This window comes from Agelaius tricolor, unplaced genomic scaffold (genome assembly GCF_023055355.1).
Source record: "Agelaius tricolor isolate 1412-34295 unplaced genomic scaffold, bAgeTri1.0.p SCAF_3, whole genome shotgun sequence".
Lineage (NCBI taxonomy): Eukaryota > Metazoa > Chordata > Aves > Passeriformes > Icteridae > Agelaius > Agelaius tricolor.
This window is the reverse complement of record NW_027269263.1, coordinates 27,482,614-27,500,402: the sequence shown is the minus strand read 5'-3', so window position 1 is coordinate 27,500,402 and position 17,789 is coordinate 27,482,614. Positions and strand designations below refer to the sequence as shown.

Sequence of the window (17,789 nt, the reverse complement as noted above, 5' to 3'; positions counted from 1 at the left end):
GAAGAGCATTTCAGTAGAGCACTGCCAGTCTACACAGTAGGAATAAAAATTGTGAAAGCACTGCAAAAAGCTGAAGGGCCCTAAAATACAGACATGGCACTAGAGTTGTTTAATTATTTAACATGGGCTAAGCATTTTTCAGAAGTGAGGCCAACAAATATTTACTTATTCAAAAATTAAATCTCAATGAGTGTTTTATTGAATATTTGGGTGAGGCTGGAGGGAGGGAAGGAGGGGAGAGGCTGAAAATAAGTTAGGGGATAAAAGGGTCACTAATTCTCATGCTAGGAATTAGGATGTCAACTGACTATGAAAAAGCCAAGCAAGTGTAAGCCAATGTCACAATGAACGAACATTTACAAAGTCATGCAAAAAAGGATACCGCTGTAACAGCTGTAAATATTCGAGTATATAGCCATTTACCACTCTAGAGAAAGCTCCTTAGTGAACAGTGCTTTGGAAACTTAAGACCAGAAGTAGGAAATTGAATACTGTGTTGTACTGTTTAGTAGCCAGGACAGGTTGTAACTTTGAAGGTACTACTTAAGTAGTGCAGAAAAGCAGGATGATCAGCCTTTGCTGAGTCTTCGATTTACATTGAATTCATGGACATACTTTCCAGGCTGAGGACTGTTTTGTGTCTTTTAGTTGTTTAATATTTCTTGAATCAGAAAGCCAAGCTAGCAGATTTCATAAATAAACCTTTCATAGTTAGATTAGATACAAAAGAAAGCACACCTTTATTCTGCAAATTGTGCATGTCCAGGCTGACTTGAATTTAAGCTTTTCTAACTATTATTTGAATGATGAAACCAGCTGCCCACACCCCCCCTTCTCCCATGCCTCGTGTTTCCCTGATCAACTGGAGAAACTGAGGATCCATTCTTGAACTGATAAAACAAGTAAGCTGAGGCAGAAGACATTCTCTCGTTTATCCAACACTTTTCCCAAGACAGTTTCCCCCTCCTGTTGACTCCTTATTCAATTCTCAACATCCCTACCCTGAGCAAGTCTCCAGCAAAGCAGTGTGAAATGGTGTTAAATAGTAAGCAGCAGAGCAACTCTGTAGTAAACAAGAACTTGCTGTTACAAACAGCAAGTCAAATTTAAAGCTTTTCTTAGCGCATCCAAGATGTTTCAAGCTGAGAAACACATCATGACTAGTGCTTCCAGAGTTCCTCAACAGGAAAAATAAAGTGACTTCCAGATGAGGGAATGAAGCTGGAAGGTCAAGCAGATCAAGAGCAGAGACTTCAAAACAGCTAAGATACACCTGGGAAGTTCCCTGTAAACAGAGAAGGGCTCCCCAAAAGCAATGTATTAAATCAAATTGGTTAAATGGAACAACTGCACATGATAAATAACCACTGCACATGAGTCTCACGTCTCAACTGTGTTCTAGAAGTAGCATCATTTCCCCAGATGCTCCCTCAGATGACTTGCACAAAGAATTTTACTCCAAAGTGATCATGTCCCCGTTTTTATAATACAGGTACATGCTGAGCCCAATTAACCATGGAGGCAAGGGAAGAAGGCACAGGGAATAAGGGGAAACAGGGATGGGGCACACGATCAAGGGGGAGGACATAACTACCAGTAAGGGGAAGACAGAAAAGAGAGAGAATGTGCTGGAAAAAAGATTATAACAGCAGCTAATACTTTACTGTTCATTGCATGAAAAGAATTGAGCACGCTGTCAAGGAGTTGACGCATTATACAAGGTTTAAGTAAGTCCAGCCAGCTGCCTGAACTGGATTGGCACTTACCAAGAAAATTAGCAGTGACAATACCAGACTGAAAGCTTGCAATGACTTTATTTGACATGTTGCATCCCACTGTGCCATTTATGTGGCAAAATGAAATATGAATGTCTCATGGGACTGTTTGTTCATTGCTTACAGATGAGAATTTAAAACATCAGCAGCAATGAAAAACAATTCTGGCTTAAGAGGACAGCTGTAATTATCATAGAATATATGCATACCCACAATAAAGCTTGGTGCCCATGCAGAATGCATACTACACAAGTGGACCAGACACTACAGCAAGCCCAGGACCCTAAGAGTCCAACCACAAAGGCAGAAATCAAATTTTCAGCACTTTGAAAGGGAAAATCTAGTGTTTTGAAGGCTCTATTTTCAATCACTCAGGATAATTAAACTAGAGGGATAACTATAAATAAATCATGTAAGTGAGGTGCAAACAAGACAATTTGTTAAGTGTAATTCATACTGTCATCAGGCCTTCCTCATATTAGTACCAGAATAGCAAGGAATGCAGTTGGCACTCCAAATCCTCCTAAGCAGATGGCTGCTTAAGAGTTGCAACCTTACTTTATAGGAACTATTTTCCAACAAGCAGCTCCAAAAAAGAGACAATAACACATCTGCTTCCCATTAATCTATATTAGTTCTCAAAAGCTGCTCTTCTGGAGGGTGTAGCAGAAGACTGTAATAGTGAGAATAAAAAACTAGTTCTCTGCTATGGTAGCTCTGTAACTGCATTGGTCATTTGATGCAATGAGATGCTGCAGTGCCCAGTAGATTCTGCTCAAATAGCAGCATGGAATGACATTGCTCTCTAGAGAATTCTGAATGTCTAATTAATGTTCTGGAGTGTAGTTAGGGATACAGGTTACTAATTAGCATTTTAACTAGGAGATGCAATCCTGTGCATCCTTAAGTGCTAAATCTACTTTTCATTTTGTGTTCTTGAGGCATGCAAATTTGTGAGCTGAGCTTCTCAGTACTACTGCAAGGTAGGGAAATACCTGTCTCGCCACCAGAGAACAAATACAGAGGTAAATGCTTGTGCGAGCTCACAAACGAATTCTGGCTGAGCCCAAAAATAATAATAAAAGCAAGTAAATAAATAAAGTCTGAAGATTTCACCATTTCACTTAAGACAGCTCCTGAAATTAAGGGTCTTCATCCATCTGGTAATCTGAAAGTTTAAGCAGGGAGGGGAAGGGGGAGAAGAAGCCCTCTCAGAGTTATTTTAAAAAACCAATTATTTAACCAGTCTCTAGGAAGTTAGAGAAGAAAGTTAAACATGTATTAAGATGGAAAATTCTGAACAAAGATATTGGCTATCAGTATTCAACTACAACTACTATGCATCTTCTGGCTCCAGAGTTTAGGCCTACATCCAAGAGTAAATAAATCTCCAGCCTCTACAGAGAGGAAGGCTGAAACTGAAATGCCACTTAGAGCACAAGATAGAGATGGTAGAATTGAGGTGAGACAAACTTCGCTGTCACTGATGGCTTATGAACTGCTCCCAGAAGAACCTAGAGAGGAAAAAGAACCCTTCAGATTCGAATGAAAGTTTTGCCATTTAATGCTTAATTTCTTTTTCCTTTTATATTAGCTAACTCGCATTTCTTCTGACTTGTATGCATTTTAGAAGCCTTGTTTCGCCACCTGAATCCTGATGTTGAAAAAGTTGTTATTCAGTAAATAAGGTCCAATGAAAGCAGAGATTCATAAAGTTCCTTACAGGCTACAAAGAAAAGGCATTTAGTGCTCCATGTTCTAACTACATTCGTATCTTCAACATACCGTTTGCTTCCAAATCAGCTTGCTTACTTGAGTATTGCTTGTGCTACAGTGCAAGAAATCTGTTTTTGTTGACCTGGGTCCATGATTATACAGTTAATTCACTTATTCAATGCAAGTCACCCTAAGAGGCATATACTCGAAAATTTACAACAGTTTTCCCTTTTTATCTTTAAACTCCCTCTGTACACGAATGGATGAAGGCACAGGATGTGCAGGCTCACAGCTTTCGCAATAAAGTCTTTTGTTGAAACTGTTCCACCTGTTCTCAGCCCTCTAAGAAAAAAAAGTCTTGAGGACTCCACTTTGTGGAAGAGCTCTATAAAAGCCTGAACGATGATTTTAAGTACTAAGGAGAAAATGAGAAACGTTAGGTACGTGAATTAGGAAATGTTAATTTCATGCACTTTAGGAACACACACTCACACCCCACAGTAGTAGAAGCAGTAGTAGAGGAAAACACTACATGTGTAGGGGTAGAAATATTTGTTACATCATGGTGCTGGCTGGCGATGGAGGGTTGCCGCCTTAGAGCCCCCTGAATGGTACTTCCACTCTGGAAAGCATTCACTACATCCATCTGCAAGGAATCAGAGATTGTGACAGCTTGCTCAGCAAGAGAGAGAGAGAACAAGAGAAAGGACCATCCCATCTATAACACACAAAAAGTAAAGAAAAAAAGGCACTTTTTAAAAACAGAGCAGATAAACAGGCAAGAGTTGCATTTAAAGCTGAAGAAAACAGAGGACCCTGAGGGATTACACATCCATCCATACCCCCTTTTGACAGTCTCAGTCACACCAGTTAGAACAGCCACCTTAGTCAAAAATGGAGAAATTTCCCTCATAACACCCGTGGCATCCTACCTTTTTCAAGACCATACCTGAGTTTGTATCCTGTTTAGGCCCCTAAACCACAAGATCTGACCACGACGCAATTCTCTCTCAGCATGATCAATCTCCTCTACATCTTCTGCTAGTTCTTCTTCAGGAATCTCTTCCTTTTGTGTTCCATGACCAGCTTCTTTAAGGAATTTCAGTCGGCTGGTTGGAATTGTTGAAATCAACTAACAGTGGATGAAATACATAAACCAGGATTATTCTTTGTTTAACAACAACAACAAAAAAAAAGAGTAAGACCAATCTTAGGGCTTAACAGATATCCTGCATACAATTAGCAAAGTTGAAAAAACTAAGTTACATAGACAGGATGAGTGCATCAACATAGAACAATCACTCCAGCTGAATAGCTGCAAAGATGTGAATATACTTACTACCTCAACCAAGGTGTGAAATTAAGCTTGGACTACAAAACAGCCTTGCCAGGGACAAAGAATTCCACATTAACATTACTTGACAATGCCAGGAAGGAGCAGTACTGAAGCTACAAAAGCCATTAATCCTGTAAATTGTACTTTTATCTAGAGCTTTTACAGTTTCATCAGTTTGATGAGCATGACTTGTCACCTCAAGTGAGACCTCCATCACCTAAAGTAACCACAATTAATTCAGAAATACAGAAGAGACATTCATTCTTTTGTGACCTGGGAGATATCAATCCATTTGCAAGGCGAGTGATGTTTCTGAAATTTTATGTATCTCAAGCCGTTACTTTGCTACTTGGTGTATAGCAATTTATATATTTTAAACAAAAACTACATGTGGTTAAGGGGAGTCATTTTTTGGTATATTATATCTAGCAGATTCAGATAAATTCCAAGACTGCTTTCCTTGATCATTACAAACCTAGAAGACCATTTTTGCAGCTGCAGAGGAAAAAAGTCTGCACCAAAAGCAAGATAAACAGCCCTTTATGCTGAAACTGCTACTATGAATGCTCCCAGCTCACACTTCAGTTTCTATTATTCTCAGAAAATTCAAGCTCTTTGAATTTAATGAGATGCTAGAACAGCATGAATGGCAGTAGGGAAGCTTTGACCTTGCAAGATACTTTGGGTCAAAGGTATTTCAAGCCATCTCGATTCTCTCCTAGGAGTCACCTCAGAGTGACTCTATTTGATTTTTTTTTAAATAATTAATTTTCCAGAGAACCTTGTTAAAAAGCTTGGTCACTTTTAGAACACATGTCTATGTATGTATTTACAACTAAAATTCATGCTACCAATTTTATGGTGAAACATGAAGTGTCTTTTACTTAGTGGAAGGAAAGAAACTGTAATGGAAAACTCTTCATGTGGTATGAAAAGTTTAGACAACTATGTCATTAAATAATAGAAAACTCTGTAGCTCTAAAGTTTCACGTAAATAAGCTTGCTGCTTACAAGCACTGTTCTGCATGCAATAGTAATGACACTCTGGGGGGGTGGGGGGAAGGAAATAAAAGTCCAAATGTAATGGCTTACTAAGTGGGAAGACTCTTCAATTATGCTACAATTATGCAAATAACAATTAAAAGAAAGTTGGTTTGAGTTTTGCTGCATTTCTTGCTACTCCAGGAGGTTTTTAAATCAAGAAAATACTGACAAATTTAGCAATTCTCATTTTTCAAGAAAACTTCTAAGCACCAAGTTAATTATTTTAACATTAGCATCTTGTATTCTTACCATATTTTCTGGTACTCATATCTGGCTGATATAATTTCATATTTAAAAGGTAACTACAGTTGCTTCTAGTTAAAAATTGCTAAACAAACCAGTCACAGGATCTAGTTATGAAATGTTAACAATTGACCCACTCTGAGGAATATTCAACTAAAGACTTTTTATATCTATTGAACAACTCAATTGTAATTAATATTTACTGTTAGTCTTCATATATTCATATAGTCCACTTGAAAGATCTGAATGCTAAATACAGTTGGGGGTTTTTTTCCATTTAAAGTATACTGTTGCAAGTAGATATTTGGCATTTTGAAAAATCCTAGTTTACCTGGCCCCAAAGTAGTGTGCCCATGCCCAGGAAAATGGACCACAGCCACTGTTCAATTGAGAGTTCTGAGCAACTAAAAGGCTTTCCACCAAACTGCACAATAATTATCTGTGAATAAAAACATAATTAAACATATATCAGTGACCTGTTGCTAGAAAATTCCCTAACACTTTAAGATCACAACAGAGAGCTCTGCAAGAGAACATGGGATTTCCCATCTTATTGTCTTAGCAGTTTGCTCAAGTTTCCAAACCTATGCCATATTCTTCCACTGTGCAGTATTTCAAGACCTACCATTCATTCTTCAAATGTCACACTCATGAAAACTTGCTGACTCCTCAATTTTGCTTGAAGTTTTTTTCCCTTCATTTCATGATTACAGTGTGCATTTGATGCTACAAATGTACAGTGATTACTTATGCTATGAACATCCCTCTTGGAACTAAGTCCAAGGTCCACAAATTTGTATTAATAGAATTCATAGATCCATATGACATGAAATATCTCAGAAGTAATTCTACAGGATATTACTATGTATCACATCAGTGGTAAATATCACACTTTAAATCACCACATGTAGTAAATCTTGGGGGAAGGGGGCAGAGAGCTCAAAAGCTAAATTAAATGAACTCTGACTGCCTCAGCTATTACAACAAGCTGTATGGGCCCTAATGAGCAAGGTATCCCTCTGCATAGGAATTATATGCATGAAAGTCTGCCCTGGAGAATCAACAATTCAAAGCAGCAGGGCAGGCATGAAAAGGAGACAGTATTGACCATTAAGTAGGACACCTGACAGCTGAAAAAGCAAAGAGTATCTTCTGTTTTAAGTCCAAATTAAACACTGAGATAACAAATCAGGAGCTGGGAAGGCATTCAGTCTGCCAAATTTATAAAGGGAAGAAACACAGTGGCAGTCAGGAGTAATTTCTAAATGTTTGGCTTAGTTGCACAACAACAGTCAATCTGCTCATTCGTAACCCCAAAAATAAGAGCAGTTTCTGAAGAAGTGTCATCTATAAAAATCTAAACCTGAGAGAGTAAGTTCCCTGACTTAATGTGAAGCAGCAGTGCATACATTTCCAATGCTTGAACTGATGTAATTTCCATCAGCTTCACGAATTATCAAGTCTAAGGAGAAGCTTAGGTTATATGTGGGTTATATTTCCCAAATAACTTAATCCAAAATGAAAATGGGTTCTGAAATTAAGTGGTATACTGATTTGTTTGTTATTTCTTCTGACTAACTAAAGTGAAAGCTATTTAGAGGGTGAAAATAGTTCTTGTAAACTATTTACTGTAGATTGTTTTAAATTGGTGTTTCTCAACACCAGCATATGAACCCAATCAACTGAAGATCATTTAATTTCCTTTGTTAACATGTACTGAGTTAACTAACTAGCTTTTATGAGTTCCCCTATGTGCTGGAACAGAAGATCCCCAGACATCAGGGTTTTTTCACTTAAAATAGCACCTCTACAATATATACCAGTAGGCATCACTGGTTCCTGCACCAGAAAGGTAAAAACTGATACTCAAATTTCTAAAGCTTATTCATGTCCTAATCTCACTAACAAAATAAAAGAAGTTGTTCTTTTTCTATAATTGTTTAAATGGACTCTCATTCAGATACACAGGTAGATATTATAAGAAAGATTTAGGGACAAGGGGTGAATGAACAGATGACACACAACTTCTTCATATTTTGCCAAAAGATTAGAATACTAAAATTGAAGAAGCTGAAAATTCAAAAGGTAACTACAATACAACATTCCAGTATTGCTAACTTCAAAGAGGTTTGAAAACTCCATCAAGTTGCACTTACAACTTTATTGTGTGCTTGACCCTGGAGGTTTTCCATATTGCAGAAATTAGATCTCTGGCACTAGTTGATAGGCATTTCCAAGGTAAGCAAGTACATCAGTGCACTAAATGCATTTTCCCCCCACCCTCCAAGAATCTGCTTACCTGCACAACAAATGTCCCCAGCACAATAGAACAGAAGATAGCGTTGTTAAAGATTCCTTCAAAAACATTTCTTTCACCATGAATCTTTCGGGCATTAATTTCATTAAAAAGCTGCATCATCACAAATGTATTAAATACTATAGTATAATGCTCTGAAGGAGGAGCATGCAGAGGTGCATTTCTTCCACTATCAATGTCAAAAATTTTCTCACCTGTATATAAAAGGTATTTATGAACAGTTTGATTAGTGTCTTTACATACACACTACAGCAAAAATACAGTTTTAAAGAAACACCTCTCTACAACATTCAGAATAAGTCTGTAAAGCCTCAGTATTCTTACCAGCAAACAGGAGTGTGAAGACCACTACAAGCTGGTAGAATGCATGACCCAAAATGTTCTTCATCATTGTACGAGAAATCAAAGGTTTGTTTCTACCATAAGGCTTCCGCAGCAGAAGAGCTTCAGTGGGTGGCTCTGTTGCCAGGGCAAGAGAAGCTAACGTGTCCATTATGAGATTTACCCACAGCATCTGCACGGCTTTAAGTGGAGAATCCTATAAAAATAGATACATAAACCCTCCAATAGAAGTGCAGAAATTGCAGCTATTAAAGGCATCTATCACACAATATTGGCATGTTCTGAATAGCATTATGGTCTTTGGACTACTGTTTAAGTGAAAGTTTGAACCCAAGAATTAATAAATCATGACTCTTTCAACCTTTATTAGCTGAAACAATTCCCCACTGGTACGTACTTGTGTTATGCATGCTCCTGTAAAAGCAACAATTACTGCTACTACATTGACAGTAAGTTGGAACTGAAGAAATTTGGAGATGCTGTCATAGACATTTCGTCCCCACATAACTGCTTTAACAATACTGGTGAAGTTGTCGTCTGTAAGGATAATATCAGAAGCTTCTTTAGCTACGTCTGTTCCAGCAATACCCTGATAGAAAAAGAAAAACATTATGAAATATAACAGGATGCACTGACATTTTATGACAAAAGCTCTTATGTCCTTGGTCAGCCTTCACTTGGATGCCCAACTTCTGAAGGACTCCTTTAATGTAAGCACATAAAGGCCTATTGAAACAAGTTCTACTTGAAAGTCTTGGAAAAATAAAAACAAAGTAATGCTCTCTTTAAAATAAAGATCTTAATATAAATTTGAGAGTTGACAGTAAAGACACATTAAGTTCTCCCAAAGAAATGTTACGGAACCCTGTTCAAGCTGAAGGCCACCAGATGGTGCAGTGCTACAGTTCAAGCTCTGCCCTAATTATTTTGTTGCATGGATTCCAGAAGCAGGCAACACATGTGCTTGCAACACAGTAGGATCATAAACATTACCAAAAGCCTTTTGCAGAAGGGGATTAGCATTGAACACTAGACTATGCAATGTCATTGCATATGCATTGCAAAGCAACATGACATTCTTAAATTTTAAGCACCTCTAGTCTCCTACAGCACCCAAACAGCTGTGTTCTGTGTAATGATGCCTGGAGACACCTACTTCAAAAAATCTTAATTTTTCTTTTGGCATTCCAAATCCACTAAGTCAATAGCAAATTTAAAGATCCCTACTCTTGATATATTATTTGGTCAAGGAAATGAGTCACCTGCACAGCTATGTGCTCACCTTAAAAGGTACCTTTAGATATCATATGCTATATTTTAAGTGCTATTTAGGTAAGCAGTTAGAGAAGATAGTTCCTCACACTGATGAACACAGACAGCAACTGCAGGAAACATTCAAAACAGATAAACAAATCTGCCCCTGACAGTGGCAACTACAGCAGCTATACAAAGATAGTTGTTACAGTCTAGAGAACATTTCATATGTAGCTGTCAAATTTTTAAGTTATGCTTTTGAAAAAAGTTCCTTGAGAATGATGTGAAATCTCTTTCCATTTTTTCTCAGGAGTAGAATCTGAGTCTGCCCTTCTTTTTCTGCATGTGGTATAGGACAGTGTGGTCTTCATTTTTTCTTTCCTTTCAATTGCTTTAAGACTACAGTGAGCTGCCATGACCAAAGTGTACCTCTTACATTTAAGATTGAGGAGGAATCCTGTGGCAAAAGGAAGCTTGAGGAATCTGTCTTACTCTGTGTCTTGAAAGAAAGCTGCATACTTAAAGCATGAGTCTATGCAGTATAGGCACTTAAAAGCCAAGACACTGTTTGTCAGCCATGGGAAAGGGTAGTTGAGAAAGCCATGTAATCTAACAAATCATCCAGATAAGTGCAGGTCCTACACCATCATAAAATGCTGGTGTTTCAATTGTACTTCAGATGTACAAGGTATGGCCCCCAAAGCCATTTTAAACATCAACTGGCAGTCTCTTTCATTATGGTTTTCCTGCTCACGAAACAAGGTTCTTTAATCTGAAGTGATTGATAAATCATTGATAAAATACTGAAGATGTAAAAAATAAAATCCTACCATAGCAAATCCAACATCTGCCTTCTTCAAAGCTGGACCATCATTGGTACCATCACCAGTTACTGCTACAACTTGCCTCTGGTCAAAGACAGTGCTGTCAATTATACCTAAAATAAAATGACATACAAGTGTTACAGTTTTAAATTGACAACACAGGAAAGACTTAGCCTCAAAGAGAAACCCAGTTTTTGTCTATATCAGTCATAAAACAAACAAACAAACAACCCAAAAACCAACCAAACAAAAAAACCCAAAAAAACCTCCCAAAAAACCAAAAAAACAGTCAACAAAAAAAGTTCTCATTCACTCCACCTCTCAAGCAGAAAAGAAAAAAATCAGTTGGAAACAACTTCACAAACACTTCCCATTGTTCAGTCCTATTTTTTTTTCTTAGAAGCATGGGGGGGGAAAAAGATCCAACTTTACTTAGAAGTTCAGAGAATTTTTACCTACCTTTCACTAGAGTGTGTTTGTCAGTGGGAGAAGATCTTGCAAGAACACGAAGCTTTGGCCAAATTTTATCTATTCGCTCTTGCTCAATCTGCAGAAAGAGCATTGGTTACATTTTCCACACGTAGGAGACTCAGAATATCTGTTTATCTACTTGCTGAGAGAGTCAGTATGCTTACCTCTCCTTTTTCATTGCGTATTCTCCTGTTAAAGTCTTTGCCCTCTAAACACAGGAAGTCTTCACCAGGATTCAGAATACCACATTTCAGTGCAATAGCACGAGCAGTGTTAATGTTATCACCAGTGACCATACGTACAGTTATGCCTGCACGTTGGCACTTTTTTATTGCATCAGGTACCTGTAAGCAAGAAAAAAAACCCCACAGGCTCAGAGACTGTGCATTAGTTAAATAAATCTAGACATGCGAGTAAAAGGAATGTTTATGGCTCAGTAGAGGATAACTGTTATTTTAAAATGAAGACTGTAGTTATGGATCATTAAAAAAAAAATTAAGTAGCATACCACAATTCTTTTCCTAAAAACCACACAAGTTGCAATTCTGGCAAGGGGCTTTGTGCCACTGCTATATATCTGTTCCCCTTTCCCCTCCCTCCTGCAATTTTTCAAATACTACAGTATTCAAAATACCACAAAAATCCTCATGACATATTAGGCTGTACTGAGTACTGGCATTTTATTTATGATTATGTGGAATAAACTACAGCTTATATGCCACTACTTCATCAGTAACTTTACTGTGAAATGACAATAGTGCAGATCAGCCCCAATTTCCACATGCATGTGGCATAAAAGCTTTCACTATTGAAAAACCTTACATCTCAACCACAAGGCATGCTCCTTGCCCTCAGTTCTCAGGGGACAAGCTCACCTCTCTCCATCATTCCCCATGAGAAGTTGCTAACAAGCACAATGGCTAATCTTATCCAAATCAAAAACCCTAATACTCCAAGTGGTAAAAAAAATAACAAGTTGTTTCATTTACTGAGATCCTGCACAGTAAGTACCTTAAGTTATTAGTTTGTACAGAGCTTCAGTAACACAGCATAAGTGACATTAAGTAGTTTTAATCTGCTTTTATAGCTCCATTAACTTTCCCTTTAAGAAATTAGATTTTCATTTATTAACTATGCTTAAGGCATACAATAGCAGTTCAGTTCCTTGCACTCTGCATGATGAAAAACATGAATCCCGTGTAACAGAATTACTGCAGTTTAGCTGGTGACCCTACCTCAGGTCTCACAGGGTCTTCAATCCCAACAACAGCAATGCATGTCAGACCAGTAACGATATCATTCTCATTGTCCCACTCTGGCTCAGGCTCCCCTGCTGGGAAGTCTCTGAATGCCAGGCAGATGGTTCTGAGACCTTCAGAGGCCATTGGCTCAATTACAGTTTTCACAATATCATCGCGGTCCCTAGGTCTAAATACCTTTGGTTCTCCATTAGCACTCAGTATTTTGAAGCACCTGGAAAGAAAGGTTTAAAGAGTTATCAAATTTTAACCAGAAGTTCAACTCACTCTTTAGCTTATCAGTCAAGTCCAATAAGTTTCTATAAGCTGTGTTTTTGCTAGACCCTAACACACAGGCACAAGAATCCAGTAGTGGTATCTCTCTAAGGTAATCTTCTCCAAATGCACTTTCTTCAGTTGCAAAACATACTTTCTGTACACAGTTAAACGGAGCCAATCATCCTAGGATGAAAGTAATGCCCAACAAATTTCACATACAAACATCAGTTACCTCCCAGAAGTATCCATTTCTCCATTGTATGTGAACTGGCTGGTGTCTGCACTGGTTGAGGCAATCCAGTTTCATGCTCAGCAAAATAATCCCACCTTGTTAACAGCAATACAGTCTCAGAAGTAAACACACTTTCAGAACACTCATGAGCTGCTTGAACAGTTGCAAGCATTAAATTTACAGCACTATAAGCAAACTGAGGTACTGCTACCCTTAAGAACAAAAAAGTGTGCAGCCTTTCCCCTTCCCCCCCAATCTAAGTGCAGAGAATTCAGAGAACATCTGGTATGTGAGGCAATGTGAAATATTAAAAACAAATATTGAAACTGATTTAAATGTTTGTATAGGAGACTGGATTCACTACTATGCACTTTAGCATTTCAATACTTGCTCTCCTAAATATGTTTCTTCATGCCAAAGATGCCACTGCTTTCACAGAAAGCATATATATACTTTATGAATATTGATGCCATGAATATAACACTACCAATGATTTGAACCAGAAATTAAATCTTGGTCATGGGCACTCTGCAAAGTTTTGCCATAAAGTAACGCTATTATCCATTAGTTTTACAAAAGAAAACAAACAAACAAACAAAAGAAGAATTCAATACTTTCATTAAATATCAAGTTCAGACCTTGCAGATCTGCAAAGATGACCAGTGTTACAGTTAATTGTATGGTCCAAAGATTTAGGGAATTCCCCTACAAGTTTCCACCTCGTACTCATACAGAAAATTAAAATGAAGCAGTCCCTTAGAGCTTCAAAATTCATATCATAACTGAAATTCGAAGTCTATGTGAATTTTCTGATTTTACTTATCAGTTCAAATGTCAGCAATCATTAAGGATATCTAGTATTAGCTGTAATCATAAGGCTGGTGACAAATTCAAACATTCCAATATGACTAAATACACATAAATAACTTCTATGCAAAACTGCACTGGAACTCACTTCAAATATTTGACTTAGTGATAAGGAAAAAAAAAAATAAAGTGCTTTACCTGCAAAAGTTTCTGCATTTCTTCTACACTTACTAGTGATTCATTTGTGCCTTATAAATGTTCATGTTTAAGTTTCAGTATTTTAGTGTAGTTATATATGTTGAAATAGAGAAGGAGCAGCACAACTGACAAACCAGATTACAGGTACTGCATAGGAAGCAGATTATGATGGCTAAATCTTTGTCCAATTCAATGCATACCCTGAAGTAGTTTGCTATTTGAACACTATTCCTATATAATATCCAAATCAGTCTAGGTTTTCTTGTTCTTTGCCAAATGCTCTTATTATCTATTTTCTTATTTCAGTTACTAAGTCAAGTGGACCACATGAGTCTGGGATGACTGAGTTCTAGCAACTTCTACAGTTCAGTTGTCCAATATTATAAGTTACAAAATACTTCAGAAGGTGTAAGTAATGTGAATATAGGCACATCTATTAATTGATAAGATTTGGCTTAAAATGTAGCTTCGCAAAAAAAAAAGATTATAAGTTTCATATCAAGAACAAGAGTCCTTTAAAGATTGACATTTTGTTCTCAGCAAAAAGCTGAGGAGAAGGAAGAGCTCATATTTTTTCTTTAGTATATTAGTACCTTCCTAGGTAATGATTTGGGGGAGCAATTAACAAGCAAAAAAGTAAATTTAACTGATGAATCTAATCTATGTGCTACTCAGACTAGAAACACTTTGACATCAGAACCAAAATAGGCCTGGCTACCAACTGCTGTTCCTAAAGAACATGATGCATGCATGTGTGACATCTCTCCTCACCTAGTTAGGAGTTACCACAGCTGACTTCACACCTATAAAGGTTTGTCCCAGTGGTACCTAATCGCTCACTAGGTCTAAACTCATCCTAATAAATCCTTTCTAGGTGGGCAGATGGATAAGGAAGCAATTGCTTTATCACATTAAAACCCCTCAAGTTGCTCGAAACATTCAAGTTCAAGCTCCTGTTAAAATGATCAACTTCAACAGAAAGTTGCACAGTCTAAGCAGTAATATGCTAAAAGTAATCACTTTTCAAAGGTACAAGCCCTTCCTGGAATTTAGGCATATCAATTGATGGGACTTTACTATAAGGCAGGTGAGCATTTTGATCAACCACACCTAAAAGTAAAATAGTTTAACTAAAGCATGATGACCATCTCTTTCTCTTTTCTTTTGTTTTGAGGGGTAGGGCTGGGGTGTTTGAAGTAAAGTAATTTAAGTGCTAATGGCCCATTTTACTGTAGAAAGTCAAACAACGCTAAGAGACAAGCCCTGATGCTGCAGTCATAAGAGTATAGGACTGCTGCCCTTATCTGTGACTAGAGAGACAAGGATTCCACAGACTATGTTGTTTAGTATGTCAGTCTCTCCATGTATCACAACATAAAGCAAAAGTTAAGTGCTGAATCACAGTAATAGTCGTTCTTACTTTTTAAGAACTATCTCAGAGGCACCTTTACTGAATATCCGGAAACTGCCATCAGAGTTTTTCAACACGGTACTCATCGATTTTCTAACAGAGTTGAAGGTGTACACTTTGTACAAATCCTCTTCTGGTATCTCATTTCTTACATCCTGATAATCACGTTTTAAATCCAAGAGCAATCCCAGCAAGGCACATTCAGTTTTATTTCCAACATGACGTGGTAAGCCACCTTCCTTTTCAGGAGGCTGCAAGAAGAACAAGAACCATCACTGATTAGGTTAACTTACAAACCACTGAAGCACAGCACTTAGACCACAAGGAAGGACAAGCTTAGTTCTGGGATGGGGAGGTTTTCTTTTTCAGTAATTACTTAATAAATTCCTATGAGTCATAATCTAAAGTCATATGCTGCTTTTTAAAAGTAACTTCTGTACCTATTTAGGATCTTTCAATCCTTCAGAAATCACCCATTAAGTTTGTATCAATCCCAACATGACCTTTCTAAAGGACATTTTCCATTACTTTAAATATTTATCTGATCAATTGAGTGGAGACCCTGAACAATTGTTTCGGATTTTAAAAGTACAGATAAGTTCACATATACTGACTTCAGCAAGCTAAATGGCATTATTTCTGCTAAATTAAAGTGTTCTCTCCTGTAATAATTCTTCAATGACTTAGACTATGACCACATCACCTGTTAGCCTTCTTCTGAACAAACTAAATCTTTAAGCTTCTTAAGTCTCACTACAAGTTCTGCTTTCCAGGCCATGGCCTATTTAACTGGAAAGAGTTGAGAAACAGGTTTCCAATCCTTTAATACCAGAAAAAGTTTCTTATCTCAACAATGTGGGTTCTCCACATGCTAGTCCTATAAGTAAAGAAGTATTTATCTCAAAATATTTGAGTTTGTATATGCATAACACCACAGTATTTTTTGAAGCAAAATATGGAGAAGCACTTACTTCATCTGACATGTCTCAGGTGGCTAGAGCTGAACTACATTAATCATAAGTCAGTGGTCCATTTTCATTGTTCAGAGCTGCAAGATTTTGGATTTGGCTGTACTGAATACTCACACTTTGAAAACATTCACTTTAATGCGCAGTTTAAGACATCCAGTTCTGGGTGCCCCAGTATGAGAGATATCAACATCCAGGAGTATGTGCATCCATGGCACACAAAGATAACACAGACACTCAAGCACCTCACATATGAGGATGAGCTGAAAGGGTGTTCAGTCAGGAGAAGACAACACTCTGGGAGAGAAACTTTTTGGTGTGTATTGAATGCCTGAATAAGGCACATGGCTGGAACACTGCTAAGGACTGTCTAGCCAGACCTTCCTAGTGGTGCCCAGTGAAAGAACAGGCAATGGATACAAACTGAAGATTTTTAAACTCCATTTCAAGATAAGGAAACACCTTTTACTCTAGAGGTGTTAAAATACTTGATCAGGCTGCCCAAAAGGTTGCAAAGTCTCCATCCTTTGAGATTGTTAAACCCTGAGTGAGTGCCCTGAGTGCAATGTGCTCTAGTTGACTTCACTTAGATCAGGAGGAGTGGATCAGAGGTTCTCTCAAGAGGTCCCTTTCAGCCCTCTCTGATTCTGCAAAGCAGCCTAACTCTGCTGCAGTGGATGTAACTCAGTTAAAATTGTAGTAATAAGGGACTAGGTCAGCTTACATACAACTACCTTGTTCTTGGTATAGAAAGAGCTTTAGAAAACAGACTGTGAAACTCCTCATGTGCTGTAACTCATTACAGAATTTCCATTTTGTTTCAGAGAAATCAGGGCTGCAAACTTATGTGCTGCCTCAAGTACTGCTATTGTGGAAATTCTTGCAGACATACCGTTTTTATTGGCTGATAAGTAGCTTTTGAACTCAGTTTTCACTGCTATTTGTGTACAAAGTATCCATAGTGGAGGCTTCCGCAAAATCTTGAAATGTTAATTCATTTACTAAATCTTGCTTATTATTTTTACTGCCTGAGGAATGTAAGTTATACAACATGTTGGAATAACTACAGCAAGGAAGCTATGCTTAAGAGTTTTTGAAATGAAAGACTAATGGACTGTTAGACATGTTACATAGTGGATTATTTCACATTTTATGTGCATTATTTTCTAAACATTTTGCAAGTTTCAAACAAGATTTTGGCAAATATGTTACAACTCTAAAGCTTACACACTTATACAGCAGTATCTGGAATAAAAATCCATCAAAATCCTAACCTGTAGTTACATTTTTTTATTATGTTTTATTTAATGTACTACTCTTAAATATTAATAGTT

At 37.5% G+C, this 17,789-nt stretch overlaps 1 protein-coding gene across 3 annotated transcripts in view; it reads right to left on the bottom strand.

The window, feature by feature from the left end:
• The window catches only part of ATP2B1 (ATPase plasma membrane Ca2+ transporting 1), a 60,497-nt gene that overhangs the window by 3,060 nt on the left and 39,648 nt on the right, over nt 1-17,789 (bottom strand). Inside the window, exons 11-21 of one of the 3 annotated variants that reach the window (XM_071423303.1) lie at nt 15,497-15,738; nt 12,558-12,795; nt 11,487-11,666; nt 11,311-11,398; nt 10,858-10,964; nt 9,171-9,362; nt 8,756-8,969; nt 8,414-8,625; nt 6,446-6,553; nt 4,441-4,623; nt 3,984-4,137 (exon numbers count right to left, since the gene is read on the bottom strand). In XM_071423303.1, coding sequence (XP_071279404.1) covers nt 3,984-4,137; nt 4,441-4,623; nt 6,446-6,553; nt 8,414-8,625; nt 8,756-8,969; nt 9,171-9,362; nt 10,858-10,964; nt 11,311-11,398; nt 11,487-11,666; nt 12,558-12,795; nt 15,497-15,738 — 1,918 coding nt within the window. The remainder of the gene's footprint in view (nt 1-3,983; nt 4,138-4,440; nt 4,624-6,445; nt 6,554-8,413; nt 8,626-8,755; nt 8,970-9,170; nt 9,363-10,857; nt 10,965-11,310; nt 11,399-11,486; nt 11,667-12,557; nt 12,796-15,496; nt 15,739-17,789) is intronic. The other 2 variants (XM_071423305.1, XM_071423304.1) reach the window with 2 other exon arrangements.